At 41.3% G+C, this 22,058-nt stretch overlaps 1 protein-coding gene across 1 annotated transcript; it reads right to left on the bottom strand.

The window, feature by feature from the left end:
• Positions 1 to 142: 142 nt before the first annotated feature.
• LOC149160660 (nucleobase-ascorbate transporter 6-like) lies at positions 143 to 4,201 on the bottom strand. The gene is made up of 12 exons (XM_089434676.1): positions 4,195 to 4,201; positions 3,960 to 4,014; positions 3,767 to 3,842; positions 2,272 to 2,331; positions 1,888 to 2,072; positions 1,669 to 1,789; positions 1,480 to 1,533; positions 1,325 to 1,383; positions 1,129 to 1,220; positions 955 to 1,032; positions 497 to 657; positions 143 to 361 (listed from the first exon to the last, which is right to left on the bottom strand). Exons 1-12 carry the CDS (start codon positions 4,199 to 4,201, stop codon positions 143 to 145), a joined length of 1,167 nt encoding a protein of 388 aa, XP_089290802.1.
• Between the last annotated feature and the right edge of the window lie 17,857 nt (positions 4,202 to 22,058).

The following is a 22,058-nucleotide window of genomic DNA, read 5'->3' as shown; positions in this document are numbered from 1 at the left end:
GTGATAGATATAAAATATAGACATCTTAGATTTCACACTGTGAAGTTGTCTCTTTCTGAATTGAAGACACTCTAATTATTCTCCAAATGCACCAAGGCTATTGATAAAACAGAGACCCCACCTCTAAAATAGAGTTTCATCCTTAGACAAATGGGAAAAACTTGGTAAGGTTGAAAGGGAGAGCATAAAACTCTTCACTTCTAGGATCGGTTTTGAATGAAAGGAACTTATCCCACCAATGATGGCCTCTGTCTTTCCTTGTTGAACTCTCCCCCATATGTAGAGTGTTATCCAAAAACAATGCTACGCTGCCAGCAACTAAAGGTGGTGACGAGAAAATCACATTGATAATGTCATTGAACTGTTAAAAAAGCCATTCAAAAATGTTTAAAGTTAAAAACATTGAAAATTTGAAGAATGAAGGGAATGTTGCCACAACGAACTGCTAGCCAAAAAATTTCAATTTAGTCCCTGAAAGAAGTTGTAAGAACCCTACCCATCGTCCATGAGTTTGGACTGGACCATGACCAAAAGAAACTATAAATTCATTGAAGTACTGTGGTACCGATAATCCCAAAAACAGAGAGAAGCCCAAGATGGACTTCGTCCTGAAACTATTTAGACTGCAAAATTGAAGGAAACTGAGACCCCCACTAGCTGCTCATCAAGAATACAAAAAATTTCAGACATGAGGCAAAACCCAAAGAATTGTTGTTCTACCCTACAATTTTAAAGCTGCATCGTACAAACTGTCTGCCAATATAGGTACCCAATGAATTGTTGTGTTACCATAATATGTTGAAATTGCATTGTACAAACTAATTGTTTGCCAATATGAGTTAACCTTAAGATTTTATGCATACATCCATTATACATTATGTCAACAACTAAGATACTACTAATTGACTGACTTTGCAGCTCAGCACATAGGATTTGTGTACACTATATACATACCAACATAACCAAAGAGGAGACAATACACGACAGTGACAATGGGTGCTGGAATAGAAGCAAAGATTGCTCCAAATTTTCCTGGAACACATTAACATGAAATTAGCAATGCAAAATCCTAGACTAGGGTATAAACCCCAAAATGAGAACAATATCCCAACTTGAGTTGATTATCACCAAGAACAAAGAAGAATATCATAAATCCTGCTAATATCTGGAGCACCCTGCGACTCCCAACTCGTGTCAACCCCAAAATACCAACATTCTCACTGCAAATTCCCAAGATAAGACAAATTTCAGAGCTAGTATTGCCAGAAATGGGTCAAGTTGCAGCTAAAGTTGCCAGAAATGGGTCAAGTTGCCTGGTTCTTACACTGATACTGTGGACCCATTTCCAGTTCCAAACATCCCATCCAATAAAATTCTAATTCCCTGTAGAGAGGACCATTACATTCCATCAACGACAATGATACAATCTTCCAATTACTTGAAGCCATAAGGGTGAAAGCAACGAATCCATTTCCTTACCTGCCAGCCTATACCATGGCTGATGATAGATGGAGGGGGAAAACAACATAGAATGTACCAGTAGATTGCAAATTTATGAAAGAAAAAAAAAATAGTATTCAATACCCAATTTTGTTTTTAAATAGAAACCCATAGATAACTATCAGAAATGTCAACGAGATAAAGAAAATAAAAGAGAAGAAAGAATATCTGATATATGGCAAGCAGGCAGACCTCAACAAGAGACACAAATGTTGCAGCCATCATTGCAAAAGACTGTCCTCCATCAAAAACAGGTCCTCCCCATTGAAATGGATATGGAACACTTATCCTGCAGAATAATAAAGACCATGCTGAGGCTTTGCATGAGAACGTACTGTATGAAATGACATGACAATTAGTATGCATGCTTCTTGTAAGAATGCATACCATTTGGCACCACTAACTAGTCTAGAACGGTCTGTTCGGCAATGGGCTTGGGCCTTTTGATGGGTATGCTTGTATGCTCCACCTACAGTGAGAATATGGGCATATGCCCACACAATAGCAACTGCAATTATGATCGCAAAACGCTCAAATAAAGGCTTCTTACGAGTCCTGATATGTCGACCATACTGAAAGGGAGGACAAAACAGTTTAATTAGTTAGTTTCATTCTGCAACAAATTAGCGCCACAATCTTTCCAATTACAAATCATTTAATACAACAGATTTTAAAAAGCATGGAAAGACTAGGAACAGGATATATGATATATATCTAGAGAGATACTCACTCTAGAAGTTTATACATAATGGTAATTGGTTAATTTCTTACCTGTGAAAAGAAGACCAGTGAAATAAGCTGTGGAAGCCCTATTTCAATGCATTTCCCCACCTGTAAATAGCATCAGAGTACAACACTTCATTTGATTTTTTTTCAAAAAAAGGGGATATATTTTCAAACAAAACGGAAATTCAAATAGAATAGATATTACAAAATATACATCCAAACATAAATTTGAAGGCAGGTAATATGGATATCCAAACGTATGGGTGTTTGGTGAACAGAAGAAATTCCAAGTTTGAAGTGAAAAACCTATCAATCTATTGAAAATTTCAAAACTGGTTTCGATAGGACCCAAAACTTATTATTGTAAATGCAAGTTTAACTGGTTGAAAGTTAAAATAAAAACTAAGAGTTGGGATATTAACTAATAGCTGAATAAATTGACATGATTTTGTTGAAGACATATGAGGTCAATTTTAATGAGTTAAAGTTCATTAAATTGACAACACTTGAGTCAGGTCATTCTTATGCTAGTCACTAATACTTTTACTGCATGCAAATATTTATGAAATACATTTGAACCAAATAAAAGGACTTCAACTATGCTAGCTACTCAAGCTAGAAAGTGTATCAGCGCAAGTAAAATTGAATCCGCTGGATTCAAAAATATTCAGTAGCTATGTCATTTAGTCATTATAGCTTAAATTTTCACGAGAGAAGTTTCAAAACAAACTGGAAATAATTATTTTCAGAACTTACCATGATCCATTTGTGAAATAGTCCAACTCCGAACACTGCTTATTACTAATGTGATTAATATTAATAAAGATCGTACATAATATGCGATTGTGTTAAAAATTTAAACCTTAAATATATATTAGATGATATAATTAGGAGTAAATAAGGGCTAATCTAAGTCAAACATTTTTGAAATATTTTTTATTCATAATACATTTCCCAAAAAGATTTTCTGTTACATCTAGTTTATGCAATATATTTCATCCTGAGTATCTGTGTAAAAGCAGGTGTTAAGTTCCAACCAAACTATCTGTCTAGAAATCACATACGATGCAGAAAAGCACATACTGCCTCCATTCAAAAGAAGAGTCTGTAGATATCAAATCAAAATATCTATTGCTTTAAGATAAATGAAAGTCCAACAGATGGACCTTGTTTAATAGAAATAGTCATCAAGCCCGTAATTATCCAACCAATATGGGTGCTATTCAAGTTAGCTAGCATACTTGAGCAGGTCCTTCTGTTCCAAACCAGTTGTAATCACACTGTAATTTTGAGTACCCTGCAACTTTCCATATTAACTAACAAAAATGCTTGACTAGGGCACTCAAGCTTAGGAATTCTAGAATCTATACCCATATAACTCAAATGCAATTATGACATTCATTGAAACTTGAAGCATATGAATTCTATTCAAGCAAATAGAAAATTTGTTTAATACCGAGTGCAATAGAGATCAACTTCTGAAATAGAATTTGTTTAAGCCAAGTGAGCATAACAGAAATGGTGCTCAGTGTCCACTTACCCCCGGGAACCCAAGTTCATAGAGCCCAAGAGCAACAAGAGTTACTAGTGGAACTGCTGAAAGATGACTCAGATACCTGACACGCACCATGCCATCAAGACAACAAAATTAGGATCTACAGATTGTAAATCCTTAGTACATGTTGAAAATTTGAATGAAATTACTTGAGAAAATGCATAGAGATCAAACCAACCTTAAAACAACAGCCCACAGACCACTGAATCCCAGGATGATTTGCAGTGTTTCGACTTCTTGAACCAAGATTGGATCTACTTAAATTTGATCGACTTCTACTTTTGTTATCATATATATGAATACTTTTATCATAAAACTAAGTATTTGCAAGAGGTTGCATAGATTTCAGGGAGCCCATCTACTAAAATAAGAGTAGAATGGGTACGCAGTAAAGAGATAATTTTGATAAATACGTGCCATACAAGTAGGACAACCCATAGTGAGATTGGAATGGAAACTCATACCATACGGGTCGGGCAGATCATAAAGAGACCCAAATTAAAACTAATGCCATAGAGGTGGAGAAAACAGTAAACTACAGTGGGATTGGAATCGAAACTCATGCCATAAAGGTGAAGTTGACCACAGAGAAGTTCAAATTGAAAATTATGCTATTTTATGGGGCAAACAAAAGAGAAATTGGAATTTAAATGTATCCCATACATGTTGTGGGGGAAAGTATCCAACTCGGAATGACCCTAACCCACTCTAAGGGTGACAGTTCCTTAGCAACAGCTGAAAGCAAAGCTATCTAAAGTTTCTTCTTTATGACATGCAAGGGATAGAAGGAAGAGATCCACTTACCGATGTCTTGCGCAAATGGTCGATCCAATCTCCTTCGTTTGCCGCTTGCTCCCAGATCCAAGTCTTTTCACGGGCCCAGCTACATGAGATCCTGCAAATAAGACAAGAAAAGGAAACTACAAGAGGCATGCATTCATAATCGATTCAAGGATTAGCATAAATCAAAGACGCAAGTAAGACAATACACCATTGAAACACATGCGAATAGAAGAACCTCAAATGCTTTATTAATATATGGAAGTAAGGTTCAGGCGGTGATACAACCATGAGAGGTCCAATCCAGCATCACCTTCCCGACGGAGAAAAATCTCTTCTTCACCTCCCTCAAGCAATCACCCAATGCTCACAACTGTAAACCAACAACAATTCTTTGCACAAAATTCCGCCCTCCAGATCCCATGGGATGAGATCCTTATATAGAGTTTTGGAGTGAAGATAAGTCAGCTTGATGTGTGACTTGTTGTCCTCTTCAACTCCAGTTGTTCTTCAGTTCTTCACTCGGAGTTTCTATCTTCCACTTGGAGTTTTAGAAGCTCTTAACTCATCATTAGGCGAATCTTATCATCAAGTGTCTTTTTAGAAGCTTCCTGGGCACTGGCACTTTGAGAAAAAGATTCCTCCACATGTCCAAGTACGCCCAACGCAGGTAGCCTTTGTTCTACTTGCTATGCAACGCAGGTAGCCTTTGTTGTACCTGTTATGCAGCGCAGATGCCTAGTGGAGCAGCTGCAATGATCCAAAACTGACCTGTTTTTGAGTGTTTTTCAGTGGAGAACTGATTTGCAGTGCTGTGGTTTGCTGACCTTGTTCCTCTAAGGGTAAGAACAACATGTTTAGGGACTTTGGATCCCTTAGATTATTGACATTTCATGCTCTATGCTGTAAGGCACAAAAATGTCTATAACAGTTGCCCCCTAAAGTATGAGGTCGTTTATCGGGTGAAATGCTTTATTAGGAGGATCCGAAGTTCATTCAATCGCCGAGAGGTGACCTGTAACAAAATACAATACAATACTTTATCTTTTCATATTTTCTTTTCATGATCTAGTTGATGCGGGCATTTCCCATGATCAGCTTTATAAATACATTTTCCGTACATAAACAGACGATCGTCTGATAAGAGACGGATAATTCTCTGCTTTTAATTATCATCCTTTTAGTAGGATGCTCATCTGCTGCACATGTCTATGTTTTTATCTCCTGAATATATATCGCAGCCCGGATGGATGAAACTAGATCCGGGGTCTTCAAACTTGTCCGATCTTCACTCTAGTACAAGTCGATCCATGTGAGAATTTCTTGAAGTCGAACATGGAAAGACATCGCTTGATTACCAGTCAATAATGTAAACTGTTAACAAGCGCGAGAGGAATCACCGATAATGATGATGACCCTCAAGGTACTGCAGCACAATTCACGTGGCGTGAATATAGGATCTGACGTCGAACACCACGCAAAGTCTCCCGGTCGAAGGTCATTAATGTATACCTATCGCCGGAAGTGAGAAACTTGCCATTGAGGCATGCAAGCTTCAAAGTACTGAGGGGGTGTTCCTAGATCAACTTCTTGGATAATGAGCTGATGTCGACAAGAAGTGATCCGTCAAAGGAGGGCCTTAATGAATCCCACATCAGTGACACGGAACGGAGCTAGTGATGATGGTGAAAACGATCTGTGAAATATGATTCAGGGTGGCGGTCATGGAAGGATGAAAGATGATGTATGGTAGTGGATGGGACCCAGTTGACACTTTCTGAATGACATCTCTTGAACATATAACGACACTGATGTGATGGATCGGTAGCATTACCCCATGTATGGATGGTATGGCGAGACCATGGTGAAGGGACCGGTGAATGATAATAACCCAACCCGATATTTACGGAGGCCAAAAGTGTCATGTTCAAGAGCGACTTGCTACCATTAAGCTTTGAGGTTCTTCCCAATTTTTCCCCAGTCATTTCTGACCAGTACCTCTTTATTTTTGTCAAGCTTGAGGAGGATAACATATGCTTGATCTATAACCTGCCCTTCGGGCAAGCCCATCGCTATGTTTTAACGAGCCTAGCGATAGGGAAACTCGTTCTTGTCTAAAGACAAGTTTGTCGCTATCTAATATTTTTAACGAGCCCAGCGACAAAGACAACTCGGTCCTTTTCATTTTTAGAGAGTCTGAAAAGGGTACATAAAGTGGACTCCAGGGGTCCTTTTTCGTCATCTAATCCCTTAAGTCCGAAAAAGTATAAAACAATACAGAAGGGATGAATGTTCGATATCTTTATCGAGCCGAACCAGACAAGCGCTCGATCTTTTTGTGCACTAATCCCTCAGGTCCAAAAAGATTAAAATCTAGAGGAGGGATAGCTCTTCCGGTCCTTTTAACGAGCTGGAAGGCCAAAACTCGGCAAACTTTTCATTTTTTTACGAGTCAGTGAAAAGAGCTCAAAGAAGACTCGTATTTTGAGGAACGAGTGATAAACAGGGATAGCAGCAGATTCCAGGTACAGGTTGGAATTTTCCAATCACGGCAGTATTACAAGGATGGCTAGGTGAAATCACTCTTCGCAGCTGTTCCTCAAAATAGGTAAACAATCAAGTGGATGTGAATGATCGGCCAAAGGAAAAGTGGAGGTGACGGTGCACAAACACGACCAAGGCTTTTATGGCTAATGAATTTATAGTCTCAAATGGTTATTTACCGGTTCATTTTTTCTGAATGAGCTTGAACACTGGGGGGAAGTCTGCTCACATGTGTGTTTATTTTTTAACGAGCATGAACCCTTGCGAAAACTGCTCGGTTTTGCGTTTATTTTTTAACGAGCATGAACTTTGCCAAAACTGCTCGTTTGATAAGATCAAATTCATATTTTACCATGACTAGCTTTTTCTTTTTCAGAGATAGTACTGTATCATCAATTGCTGCAACAAACTTTGTTAGAAACGGATAACATGAAGTAAAAATACTAATATTCCACTTTGAATTACGTAAAAAGCAATTTAAAAGATGTTTTTACCTCTCATTTTGCCATTTCGTGTGCATTTGGTTTGTTGGAGCTTTGGAGGTGCCTCTTCCTCTTGATTTTTCACCAGCTGATTTCGGGAGATTCTGTGGACGATTTTCAGCGCCGTTTCCACCAGGTAGGAGCTAAACCCTAGCTCTATCTTTTCATGGTCTTATTTCTCAGTTTTATGCTTGTTTTCCTGCCCCCATGAGCCCCTGGGGTTTCTCTAGGGCGCTCTGCCATCAGCGCAGGTTCCCTATATCGAAACCTGCGTTGGGGTTCTCATTTTCAAAGGCAGTTTGTGCCCCAACGCAGGTGAGACCCTTCCCTACCTGCGTTGGGCGCAGAAAACATCTTGGTTGCACAATTTTTCATGAGATTTTTGCCATTTTCTTTACTGAGTCAGGGATCTTACTCCTCCTCTTGTTTGTTTTGCAGAGTTTATTGGAGCAGAATGACTCTTACGTGGCGAGAACGAGAGCATGAAGAGGAGGACATGATTGCCCTCCATGATCCTGTTACCGTGAGCGCGTTGCGGAACTGTGGCTTGCTAAAATTCTTCCGGATATCTAGCATGAGGGCATAGATACGTTTACTGCAGTACCTGCTTGATGCTTGGGATCCTGTTAACCAAGCGTTCCAGATTAGGGGCAAGTCCATCCCTTTGACCATAGTGGACATTTACTTCTTGACTGGGTTGTCAAGGCGGGGTGCCCCCATTTCCTTGTCCGGTTCGGCCCGAGGGAGTGATTCCGTGAAAGATTATATCCGTCAGTATTGCAGGGAGGGATCTCAGCCGAGCAGAGACGGCAAGATTTCTATCTGTGATGTCACTGACAGGTCTCTCAGGTCTATTCTGTACACGATTTGTAGGATGGCCGGTAGTGCATCCCCTCATGTTGCCAACAGGTCATATGTGCAGCACGCCCTGGAGTGTCTTCAGCCGAAAGTTTTTAACTGGTGTGATGCAGTACTGGTTCAGATGAAAAACCAGTTGACCAAAGTAAAGGACAGGAGACTGAAGAATTTTGGCTTTGGTTCAGTTTTGACTGCCTTCGCTTTGGAGAAGATACCCCTGATGCAACCTCAGTACATTGTTCTCGACTTGCCCTCTCCCACTGAGCCACGCATGCAGAGGTGGGTTGACCACATGGCTAGACATGCGGGTCAATCTAAGATTACTTTTACTGATGCCTTCTTTAGGTGGTTTGAGTGGCAGGATATGGCTTTTTCCGAGTATCCATATATTGGCATGGACTTCCGAGGTGATCCGGATTTGGTACTACCGGATGGCGAGCAGTGGGGTGATCTTGGTAAATATTTTGACCTTATCACTGTTTACTGTTTTTATTTATAATGTCTTTGTGCTTTACTCTATCAAGACTCTAATCAAACTCATGTGTGCATGCAGATGTGGGCCCTGTCCGTCCAGCAGTTCGTCCGAGAGCTCCGGCCGCTGCCCCCGCAGGGGAGGCTCCTGGGAGAGCTATTCTCCGTGACCTTGACTTGGCCGAGACTCTTACAGCTGTGCAGGAACATGTCGAGGGTCTTACCCTTGGGATTCCGGATGTACGGATCGACGAGTTGCCTCTACGATTGCAGTGACACACTGTTGGTGTTCCTAGACGATGGTCTCGTCTTCTGCGCATGATTGCACAGGCCGTGGCATGTTATCATGAGCATCACTAGGTTAGGGTGCCCCCCAGCCATTTTTGAGTTTTGGGGTCATATGACCGATTTTGTCTTGGTTACAGAACATTACATGTAAACCGTAAACAGTTATGTATATTTTTGATTTTCGGGGTTTATTCCAGTTTTTATGTGATCCATGTATGAAACATCAATGATGCTTCTCTTTTTATCAATTTTGCAGATGTCTATCTAACACATAGTTTGCTAATGAGTCGGTTAATTTGTTTAAGTTTCTGGAAATGTGTTGATATTGGATAAAATCAAACTGTCTTTCCAAGATTTTAACTCTTAGGAACTTGCGATAAATAGCTGGATTTCGGACAGAGTAGGTACCATTGAGCTGTAGTACCACGAGCTGTGAGTCTAGCCTGACGACTAGCCGGCGTATGCCATGGGTGATGGCATCAGAGAGGAGCTCTATCAACGTGCTATACTCAGCGATATTATTTGTTGATTGACCAATACATACCCCCCTGAAACTCACTAACTCGCCACTTGGGTTAAAAATGGCCCATGCTGCAGAGGATAGGTTCCTCGAACTACGACTCGCTCCGTCAGCATATCCAACCCACGGTTCCAATGGATTTGACATCTGCAATAAGTGTAAAAAGCGGATTACTTAAACCGGAACAAACGCTTTAGTGAAAACAAAAATGTAACAAAAGCATACAGGTTACTATTAGGCATAGTAACGCTTAAGGTACAACCCGTTGCGGGGTTGCGCCAGTGGAACTCCGTCATAATCTACCAACTCGTAGGCACCTTTTTCTAATACACTTTTAACAATATAAGGGCCCATCCATAAGGACTTGAATTTCCCAGCTCCCAATTTATCGGATTCTTGGTCATAAAGCAAGACCAAATCCCCTTCTGAGAAGACACGAGGTTTGACATTTTTGTCGAACTGCGCCTTGACTTGTTTCTTATGGGCTTCGTTAGCCAAAGCGGCATCACGACAGGTTTCATCCAACTGGATTAACTCTAAGAAATGAGCTTCTTCTTCTGAGGTTCCGGGGAGGAGATCAACTGCGAGTTTAAGGGACGAAATTTCACACTGGATTGGTAGGATCGCCTCCAGGCCATACACCAGTTGAAACGGTGTGAACCCAGTGGCATTCCTTACCGATGTTCGGTAGGCCCACAAAGCCGAGTACAGGATCAAATGCCATCTTCTTTTGTGAACCTCCACCATCCTTTGCAGCATGCGCTTCAGGACCTTGTTGATCGCTTCAACTTGTCCGTTAGCTTGCGGATAGTACGGAGTAGAGCTGTCGTGAGACAATCCTAGTTTGGCAGTTAATTCAACCATCATGTGATTGCGAAAATGCGATCCATGATCTGTCACTATGGCCTGTGGCACGCCGAATCTAGCGATCACATGATTAAAAAAGAATAGGGTTGCTGTTTCACCAGTGTTATCCAATGTAGGCATCGCCTCGGCCCATTTGGTAAAATAGTCAACCGCGACTATAATATACCCATGCCCCCCGGTCGAGGTGGGGTTACATTGCATGAAATCGATGCCCCATTTGGCGAAAGGCCCCACAGCTATTATTGGCTGTAAAGGAGCGGGGGGTCTTCTGTTTTTGCTATCAAAAATCTGACATCCATGGCAACTTCTAACTGCGGTTATGCAATCTTTGAACATGGTTGGCCAGAAGTATCCTGCTCGTAAGATTCTTTGTGCTGTAGCATATCCAGATTGATGCCCCCCACATTCATTTAGGGCTTTTTCGGCTTCCTCATGGGTTAGACACCTTCTCAGGACCGTATCGACACCACGACGGTAAAGCGTATCACCGACGATCATGTAGTCTTTTCCTTGGTATCGAATGCGTTTTCGTTCTGAGTGAGAGGTGTCTGGCCGAAACTTTTGGGTTTGGAGATAAACTATTATATCTCCATACCACTCATCACTTGCTGATATCAGAAACAAACTTTCGTCCACGATCGATTCTTTGGACGTTTCATCGTTGTACGATGACGGGAGATCGCATAATAATTCTGCGAAAACTAAAGCTTTATTTGATTTGGATTTCACAAATTCCAGATCAAACTCTTGAAGGATAGCTATCCACTTTGAATATTTGCCCCCAAGCAATTGTCGCGACAGTATATAAGTCATGGGGTTGCAATCTGACAATACGGTGGTCTTCCTAAAGAGGACATAATGTCGAAATCTTTGAATCGCTTGAACAGCTGCTAATGCCAGCTTTTCAACATGAGAATATCTACTTTCCGTATCATTTAAGTTTTTACTTAAATAATATATAGGGTGTTCAATTCCATCGACTTCTTGAACTAAAACCATTGCAATGGTCGTATCTGCTACAGCCAGATACAGGTTAAAATCCCTTAGATAGTCTGGGGCGTACATTAATGATGCTTTGACTAGCGCTTCTTTCAAAGCATCAAAGGAAGCTTGTGCAACCTGGTCCCAGACGAAAGGTACATCCTTTTTCAGGAGACGGGTATAACCTTTAGCAAGTTCTGCGTAATTTGGAATGAACCTCCTCAGAAAGTTTGCTTTCCCTTGGAGTTTCTGAATCTGAAGCAAGTTCGAAGGTGGAGGCAAATTAATGATTGCCTGCACCTTGCAGGGGTCGAGACGAATCCCATCCTTGGAGACTATAAAGCCAAGTAAACGACCAGAACCGACGCAAAACACACATTTGTGCGGATTGAGTCTTATCTTGTAGTGTCGGCAACGTAGAAATATCGCTCTTAAATGATGCGGATGATCAGTCCGCTTTTGCGAATGAGCCGGAAGATCGTCGAGATAAGGTTGAACGATGTTCTTGGTGTCATGGAAAGCATAATTCATTGCTCTCTGAAATGTCGCCCCTGCGTTCTTTAAACCAAAGGGTAATTTTCGATAAGCGAATGTGCCCCACGGACAAATAAATGCAGTCTTTGACTGGTCCTGTGGGCGGATATTAATTTGATTATACCTGGAAAATCCGTCCATAAACGAAAAGATTTCACATCCGGCGCATTCATCAATTATCTGGTCGATGAAGGGTGTAGGGTAGTTGTCCTTTGGACAAGCTTGATTTACATCCCTATAATCGACGCACACTCGTATTGTTCCTTGTTTTTTCATAACTGGGACAATATTTGATACCCAATCGGTTAGAGGAACCGGGTAGATGAAACCAGCATGGAGGAGTTTTTCAACTTCTGCATTAATAGCAACGGCTTTCTTGGGGTGTACCTGCTGAAGCCGTTGTCTTACTGGTTTGACATCAGGATACATTTTAATTTCATGTTCAACGATACTCGAGTCAATGCCTGGCATTTCATCATATGACCAAGCAAAGACATCTCTAAATTCGCGGAAGAGAGCTTTATATATTTCTTGTTCTGAAGGGGAACAACCTTTGCCGACATAAATATTCTCTACAATGTCTGTTTTGGTCGAGATATTTATGGCTATAGTCTCTTCTATATTGGATAGGTTTCTCTCGGAATCCACCGTATTTACAGTATTTGTTAGGAATTCAAATACTGAAGGGTGATACAGGTCGCCTTGAGTATCTTCCTTTGGAAGGGAACGATGGTGGTTATCATCCCATGGTGCCCCCTCAATCATCATTGACTGCAGGATTCCTTCGTCACTTGCATGCACTCGTGACCAAGGATCCAAAGGGGTTCCATATTCTCCTGACCTATCTACCCACATGCTTGACGAGCATTGATTTGGGCTCGCCTCCCATGCCTGAAACATTGATTGCTACAATATTTCGATTGGGCTCGGGTGTAACACCATTGCCCGATCCATGACGACTTTGTCTTTTGCGACCTTCGTGGAAGATATCATGTTGCAGGTAGCCACCAATGGTACATTTCCTATGTACATATGATTTGGTAGCGAGAAAGTCCCCATCATCGTGGGGTCTTTCAACAGGCCTACTCCTATATCTTGAATTGAATGGTCGCTCTCATGGATCATGGGAATGCTTCCCGTAACTTGTGAACCATTAAGGAGGAAGTTCTGTTGGTCAACGACCGTAATCCCTCCTTCAAACGGGAATGCGATCTTCCTAAAATAAGTCGACACTACAGCTGCCATGGCATAAATCCATGGTCTTCCCAGTAGGATGTTGTAATCCAGATTTCCATCTATGACTTCAACATCAATCTCTACTGTTTTTCCACCTAGTTCAACTTTCAAGTTACTTAGGATACCGTAAGGGGTATATGTCCTACCGTCGAAAGCCTTTAGTGTTGTCGAAGATCTCGACAAGGTTGGTGACCCTAGCGTTTTCCAGCAGCTCATCGACATAATACATGTCGATGCTCCCTCGTCAATAATTGTTCTGTGAACAGTTTTGTTGAGGGCCTTTACTTGAATCAGGAAAGCTAGCTGAGCTGGTAACTGAGGGTCATACCCTTTGTGATCAAAGGACACAAGATTGGAATCCTTAGGATCAACCCCCCCTATTGTCGATAACAATGCCTACCTTTGGGATGGACAATTTTGTAGTACTTCTAGAGTCGACATAGCGGATGGCGATTGAGCCAAATCTTCTACTATGTTATAATGCTGCGCCCCTCTGGCACGAGGATTAAACGTCGACTTGTGTACTACACCCTTAGGTGGTTTTATTGTTAATTTTGGCATTATGGGTGGGACAGCTTCTGTCGAAGTTGTTGTCGAACTACTAGGTTGATCTTTACCTTTTTCGTTTGACAGTTGCGGATTCCCGTAATCTTTGCTCCTTGTCGAAATCAAAGCATCATTTTGCTGCTTGGAGATCGATAACATTAGCACTTGCGACGGGGAAGCATTTCCACTATCAACCATATTTTGACCTGGTTTGGGAAAAGGATCTGTCAATACAGCTGGGTTCTTTGGACTCTTAAAGAATCTCTTGAGCTCAGCTTTGTATGGACATTCTGTTGTCTTGTGATCTTCGTCACATATCGAACAGGACCATTTCTTTTTCCCTTTCTCAGGAGAGTTCGAAGAAGTTTTTTCAGGTGACGGATCATCCTGTTGCTTCTTCTTCCCTTTGTTTTGCTTCTTCTTGCTTCCTGGTTGATTGGTTTCTTTGCCTTTATCTGTTGATATGGCATTTACTTCCGAAGCAAGAATCTCTTCATGGGCATTTCGATCTGAAGTCTTACGGGCTTTCTGAGGTGAAGCCTTTTTCGACTTCGCGCTTGCAGTGCCAATCACGCCATCTCCAGCATGAGAGTCAATATTCGATTTAGGAGGGGGAGGAATTGAAAATTCAGGTCTGGGGGCATCAGGTATTTTGTCGTAGAGTGTGCCAGACTGAGTATATACTAAGTCTAAATATTGAGCACGAGCAATGACTTGCTCCTCGGTTACGACTCCCCCCTTGGCCACATCTTCCGTTATAGCTGGAAGTAATGACTTTATAAACCATTCGGCTAATAGCTGATCAGGAACGTATGTTTTCACCATCCTACGTCGACGACGCCACTCATGTATATGATCAGATATGTGAGTAGCTGTCGTCTGTTTGAAGTTGGTCAGTATTTCGGTTCCTGTTTCATACCTGATTGGTAATTGAAAATGGGTTAAGAAAGTCGTGGCTAAGGAGCTGAAATTGTCGAAAGAGGCTCTTGGCAATTCTATATACCATTTAGCCGCCGGACCTGTCAATGTCCTCTGGAAGAGGCGAAGTCTTATCAAATCATCGTTCAGGGTGTTCGATGAACACCACAGATGAAAGGTCATGACGTGATTTGACGGGTCTTCACCTGGATTTCCATTGAATTTAGGAATGTCCGATGGAAGTTTGTGAGGAATCATGGGCCACCAAGGGGCGTAGGCGATAGGATCGTTTGTCAACCGATGTAGATCGGGTAACTCCAAAGTTGCCACGAATGGCAGCTGCTGACTCAAGTTAGGTGAAGCGTACCCAGGGTATGACGGAATTGCCTGAGCAGTTCATCGATTGACTTTCTTCCACGATTGCGGATTACTTGATCAACCAACAATGCACAGGGTAAAATGTGTTTTCGAATTGAATTAATTTTAGACGCTTTTAAGACACAACTTGCTTTTTCATGTTTTAAGAGTCGAGAAAAAGCTAAAGATGACTCTAGTCTCCTTCGATGTATTAACGAGCCCGAAGTGACAAATGCTCGGATGGACTTTTTCAGTTATAGAGTTTGAAAAAGGCCAAAAGAAACTACTCTGGAGTTCTAGGCAAGGGTGTGCCAAACCTTTCGCGAAACCACAGAATACGTTTTACGGTACGAGTGGTCGATCTTCGTGAATGCTGTGTTCACTGCATCGCGATCAGTAGGGCGGCCGACACGGCTTCCTATGGATAAAGGCTTTGTTCCTATAGGGGTCCCCCAATATACGCGACGGTACGCAGGGGCACAAGTCCGTATTAGTGCTATCGTCCCTCAGGAGGAATCACCCACCTTCGTAGAGATCAACAGTCACTTTGTTTAACGACGCCGGTTCACGTCTCTACCTAGACCTCTACTGTGTTTCGTTATGTTTCAAAGCGTTGTTAGATAAATTCAGTTCTTTTTAGGTTGATCTTGCTTAGCAGTTTGCCTTTACGGATCACCACGTGATGTATGATACAACTCCTAAATGCAGTCTAAGAATGATAAGCAAGCTTTTTCAATTCTTTCAACTTATGAAAACCTTAACCACTGAAGGAAAAGAAAGACATCATCTTTTCAAACAGATCATAGAGCACACACTGATGCACTTTTCCTAAATCGACATGCAAACTGTCAAAATGCACATGCACAATGCAAGTATTTCTTTTCTTCTTCCTTAATGTTGATGTATTACAAAAAGAAAGCTGTTGTATAATTTCGAATTCAATTTCAAGTGAAAGAAAACAAGTTTTTGTCCAACAATCAAAAGAACACCTTAAGATTCACTCGTTTCAACACAAGAAATACTGAAATTCGAACCATATAATGAAAGCAAATGCTCAAGCAGCTATGAACAGCAATAAACTAACTCTTAGAATCACAACGACACTTTCTCACAGGTCTAGATTCAAGAGGTCATAGCAAGACTAGTTCACTTTCGCTATGGGAAACTGTGAATGACAGCAAGAAATACAATAAGAACAATCACGGTTTATTCATACAACTGAGGCAGAATGAAGGCAAAGAGAAGTGGTTTCAGCTGGGTATACAGGTTGACAACAGGCTGCAAAAACAATACTGAAAACTGGGCAACAGACAGTGGGGAATCCCAGTTGCACAAGGCAAAACTGGATCAGCGCAGGTGTTGCACTGTCAATCTGAGATGCAGCGCAGGTAGCCCCTTCGGGACCTGCGTTGTAGTGCAGGTAGCCTTTGTGGCAGCTGCACTGATGAGACAAGTCACGTCTCTCTCAGATTCCGGGTCACAGTTTGCTCAAAAATGAGCGGTTTTTGGCCAAATCAGAGGTTGTCAGTCAAGTATACACTAGAGGATGATTAAAGGAAGATGAACACTATCACAAAGAGCTAAAAAGAGTCCTTGTGGATCTGCTCTTCAAATCATAAACAGGCCCAGCACTGGGCTAGAGTAGCTGCCCTCTACTTTGCATTCGAAAGACTCGAATGCAGTTCGATTCGGTAATCTCTTTGTTCAAGAAATGAATAGCAAGAAACACAAGCTACCAACAAGACACGCTCCCCAGCGGAGTCGCCAGTCTGTTGTGGGGGAAAGTATCCAACTCGGAATGACCCTAACCCACTCTAAGGGTGACAGTTCCTTAGCAATAGCTGAAAGCAAAGCTATCTAAAGTTTCTTCTTTATGACATGCAAGAGATAGAAGGAAGAGATCCACTTACCGATGTCTTGCGCAAATGGTCGATCCAATCTCCTTCGTTTGCCGCTTGCTCCCAGATCCAAGTCTTTTCACGGGCCCAGCTACACGAGATCCTGCAAATAAGACAAGAAAAGGAAACTACAAGAGGCATGCATTCATAATCGATTCAAGGATTAGCATAAATCAAAGACGCAAGTAAGACAATACACCATTGAAACACATGCGAATAGAAGAACCTCAAATGCTTTATTAATATATGGAAGTAAGGTTCAGGCGGTGATACAACCATGAGAGGTCCAATCCAGCATCACCTTCCCGACGGAGAAAAATCTCTTCTTCACCTCCCTCAAGCAATCACCCAATGCTCACAACTGTAAACCAACAGCAATTCTTTGCACAAAATTCCGCCCTCCAGATCCCATGGGATGAGATCCTTATATAGAGTTTTGGAGTGAAGATAAGTCAGCTTGATGTGTGACTTGTTGTCCTCTTCAACTCCAGTTGTTCTTCAGTTCTTCACTCGGAGTTTCTGTCTTCCACTTGGAGTTTTAGAAGCTCTTAACTCATCATTAGGCGAATCTTATCATCAAGTGTCTTCTTAGAAGCTTCCTGGGCACTGGCACTTTGAGAAAAAGATTCCTCCACATGTCCAAGTACGCCCAACGCAGGTAGCCTTTGTTCTACTTGCTATGCAACGCAGGTAGCCTTTGTTGTACCTGCTATGCAGCGCAGATGCCTAGTGGAGCAGCTGCAATGATCCAAAACTGACCTGTTTTTGAGTGTTTTTCAGTGGAGAACTGATTTGCAGTGCTGTGGTTTGCTGACCTTGTTCCTCTAAGGGTAAGAACAACATGTTTAGGGACTTTGGATCCCTTAGATTATTGACATTTCATGCTCTATGCTGTAAGGCACAAAAATGTCTATAACAATACAGGAGGGGAAGCCTAAAAAGAGACTTGAATTGACACTTGTGCCATGCAGATGGACCAAACCATAGAGTGATTGGAATTAAAAATCAAGCCATAGAGGTGGAGCAGACCAGCTGCGGCAACCTAGAAAGATATTTGAATTGAAAGTTTGGTCATACATTGAGACGAACCACAAAGAGACTCAAATTGAAATGCATGCCATACAGGTGAAGCGAACCATAGAAAATTGCAATTGAAACTCATACCATACCAGTGGAGCAAACCACAAAGAAATTGGAAATGAAACTCGTCCATAAATATAACTGAATTGAACTGCATGCTATACAGATAGGGCAGAGCATGGAGAGAATGGAAAGGGAAATCATGTCACACAGGAGGGGTCAAACCATAGAGAGATTGGAATTGAAACTAATTCCAAATAAGTGTAGCAGGCCAAAGGAAAGTGGAAATGGAACTCGTGCCAGCCAGCAGATGACAGAGAAATTGGAAAAGAATTCATGCAATATAGGTGGAGAGGCCACAATGAAATTTGGATTGTAACTCATGTCATAAAGGACGATAGAGAAATTGGAAATGAATTCGTGCAATATAGGTGGAGAAGGCCACAGTGAAATTTGGATTGTAACTATGTCATAAAGGACCTCATTGCCTCAGTATAAAGCATTTAATTAAGTAAGTCACAGAGAAATTACCTTGGGCATCCTTATCGATTATAGGTTTAGGACATAACATAATTGTAAGTAAACAGAGAAATTATCGAATGCTTGCGGACAGACTGACGGAATTTGTACCTGCAAATAGAGTATACTGAGAATCACAGAATGATTTCTCCCTTTTTGAGAACTGAGAGTATACCGAGAATGACTGAATGATTTCTCTTTTTCTGAGAAACTAAGAAAGAGAAATCAGTCCTTGCCTAACTTAATGAAATGGAGGCAAAAAAGTATACGAGCATTCTTTGGCACGTTCAAATTTTTTGTCCTACATTTCCTCTCATCACCCCCAAAGTCTCTACAAAACTTTTAAGCACTGCCTTAAAATAAATTGACAGATAAACATATATAGAAATGAATGAGAAAATATAAGACAAATACAGAAACCGAAGCTTCACGTCTCATATTCTCCGTCCATGGCGAACCTTTCTTTACCTGTTAGCAATTTTTTTAAGTAGGTCAAAACGATTAAGCAAGAACAGCCAAATAATATAAATGCAATCTCTACGGCGAAAGCCCTCGGGATTTTCCATGTCTTGACTCTGAAATGGAAACAATGAATAAAAATTGTCTAGGAAGTACAGAAAATACCAAACCATTCATCATCAACCTAGACTGAAATGTGATAAAGGGGAGATGAGTTCGGGGTTTCCAAGCCCCACTATGCTGATTTTCCTCCACTGCTAAAATCACTAGGGGAGCAGCAAAATGTTCTGCATGTTGTTGCGGTTTTGGAGAGTGAGAAGAACTGGACATAACATAACAAGGGAGATGGTCCTCTGTAACATAAATACTATAGCCATATGTCAAAAAAATATCTTTTGAGGCCAGATGTCAAACATAAAAGCATATACCATATGTCAATCAGAAAATGAAAAAGTAGACGACTAAACTCATTCAAAGGAAGGCCTATCGGCCTAAAAATGTCAGGCTAAATTGGAGATCCTAATACTAGAATTTCAAGCTAAATTGGAGACCCTAATATTAGAGTTGCTAACCTAAAGTGAATAACCTGATACTAAAGTGGAGAACAATTATATTATTTCTGTTGTTTTCCCCTCACAATTCCCCTTACTGGTAAAACAAGATTAGGGCATGTGGGCTAGTGATTTTGAACTCACAATTGTGGGTTGATGTAACAGCCCTGGTAAAAAATCCATGTAAAAACTAATAAAGTGATCAGGGGCTCAAGTTTATGCTAAAAAATCAAAGTGTCAGAATTTTGTCAAACTCGGCTTTAGATCGAAGAGCTCACCATTCTGAATCCAACATTGTGAACGACACTCAAATCCGAGCTCGTATGCAAAAGTTAGAGCAAGTCAAAGTTCAAGTTTGACTTGCCTACATGGCAGGATTAGATGACGTGGCAAAGGTCCCAGTGAATGAGGAGGTGCCAAGTGGCAGGCTTCCATTGGCCCTCGCATATCGCATATCCTGGCGTAGGCAGGTTGCGATGCAATCTAATCACAATCGCAGATGGATGAGTATTACGGAAATCAGCCCCCAGGAGGTTGGGTTGTGATGCTATATCGCAATCGCATATTGCAGGAAACACAAGTTCCACTTAAGACTGCCACTGGTTCTTCACTAATTGCGATGAGCGATAATACCCTAGGCGTGATATGTTATGTGTTACAATTTATATGTCGTTGGGTCCACCGATACTGTCGATTAATGTTTCCGCGCTGATTGCCGATTGCGAAATGCGATAGTTCCCAGACGTGATATGTTTATGAGCCACAATTTAAGTTCTTGTTGGGTCCACCAATATCGCATCGCACAATCACACATTTCCGCCATGTTCACAGACTTTAAGTCACCGACCCTTTCCGATTGCAATTTGCGATATGGCCAACAGGTTATGGCCTGCGGCGTGACCAAATTCTCGTTCAGTTAGCGGATTTTGGAGCGAATTTGTGGGATTATGTCGATTTTGGAGCAATTTGTGGAAAAAATAGTGGGAAAAATAAGAGAAGTCATAACTTCTTCAGTTCTCCAAATTGGATGCAAAATGAGGCTAGATAACCATTTTTTAGCATTATGAACTCATTGAGACATGTTTAAGAGGCATTTGAGCATTGTAAACACACTTTTGTTGTAATTTTGAGCATAATAGAGAGGCCCAAGCATTGGAAGTTGGACCAAGGAGACGTCAGCAGGAGGAGGATGAGAGCAACAAGAGTAGATAAAAAGGGACCTATCCAGTTCATGTTTTTATTTCTCCATTCATTATCCTTCATCATTCCCTCCATTTTTCCACTCATTTAGCTCAGTTTGCAAGGGTTTTGTGTTTTCTATAGGATTCCCTGTAAACCTACATGATTCCCTGAAAACCTACAGGATGATCCTATAAGAATTACAGTGGCTTGGGAATCCAAAAGGAAGTAACCCTAGAGAAAGGGGATGACCTGCCCATGTCAAAAAAATAAACTTATACTTCACCATCTCATCACCATACCTCTCTTCACCATGATCACCCCTGCATTCATCCAAAAAAAGTCAGTTTCAAAAAATTATTGTTTTCAAAGAAAAAACACAGAGAAAAGAGGATGAAGATAGAGAACAAGGGGACAACACCTGAAGTCTATATCTCTCATTCACAAATCCCTAGACCCCTTCTCTATCCATGCCAACCATCCTCATGCTCCAGAAGTGAAAAATGATTATTTTTTTTTTAGGGATAGGTAGTTATAAGACATCTTGTAGGAAATCCTGTAGCAGCCTGTCCCACAAAACAAATAATCACAGGGTGCAGTCAGCTTCAAGCATGGAGATCCAGAGGTCAAAGAAGCTCCTTCAGATCTTAGCAGTAGCATCAGGATCATCAACATCACTATCCAAGTACCTGCACATCAAAGAAAAACATCAGAGGACAATAAAAAAAAGGAGAAAAGAACATGCAACAAACACACAGCAAAGACTTCACTCTTCGACAAACAACATCAAGGCATCATTACCACAGGTATGTATCTCGCTTCCACTCTCTTGTTAGCATAATATGATCAAACATGTAAAAGATGTGAAAGAGTTGGTTTTATAAGCAGAAGGTGGCCAGTTAACTTGGCCACCTTCGCTTAGTCAACGAGGAGAAGACATTTAGTCTTTACACACGTGGCTACAGTCAAGTCAAGGAAAAGGAGAGATGAGGTCGAAAGTGGTCAAGCTACGGATGCCTGAAGTGGGAGTTGATTACGAGGTGAGGAGAATGATGATGTGGTAGTGGGACAAACAGTCCAAAAATGGATACTCGTACCTTGGCTGCCAACACACCACCCTACTCAAATCACCCATATGAGGAAATAAACGTTGATCCCCATGCATAGAGGCATTCACATTCTTGAGGCTACACACTAGCAAAGTTGTTC

The sequence above is a fragment of the Pinus tabuliformis genome, chromosome 5_2, assembly GCF_031772625.1.
Source record: "Pinus tabuliformis cultivar Carrire ecotype Pingquan chromosome 5_2, CPIR1, whole genome shotgun sequence".
NCBI lineage: Eukaryota > Viridiplantae > Streptophyta > Pinopsida > Pinales > Pinaceae > Pinus > Pinus tabuliformis.
Note: the sequence above shows the minus strand (reverse complement) of the source record. Positions and strands in the feature narration are given on the sequence as shown.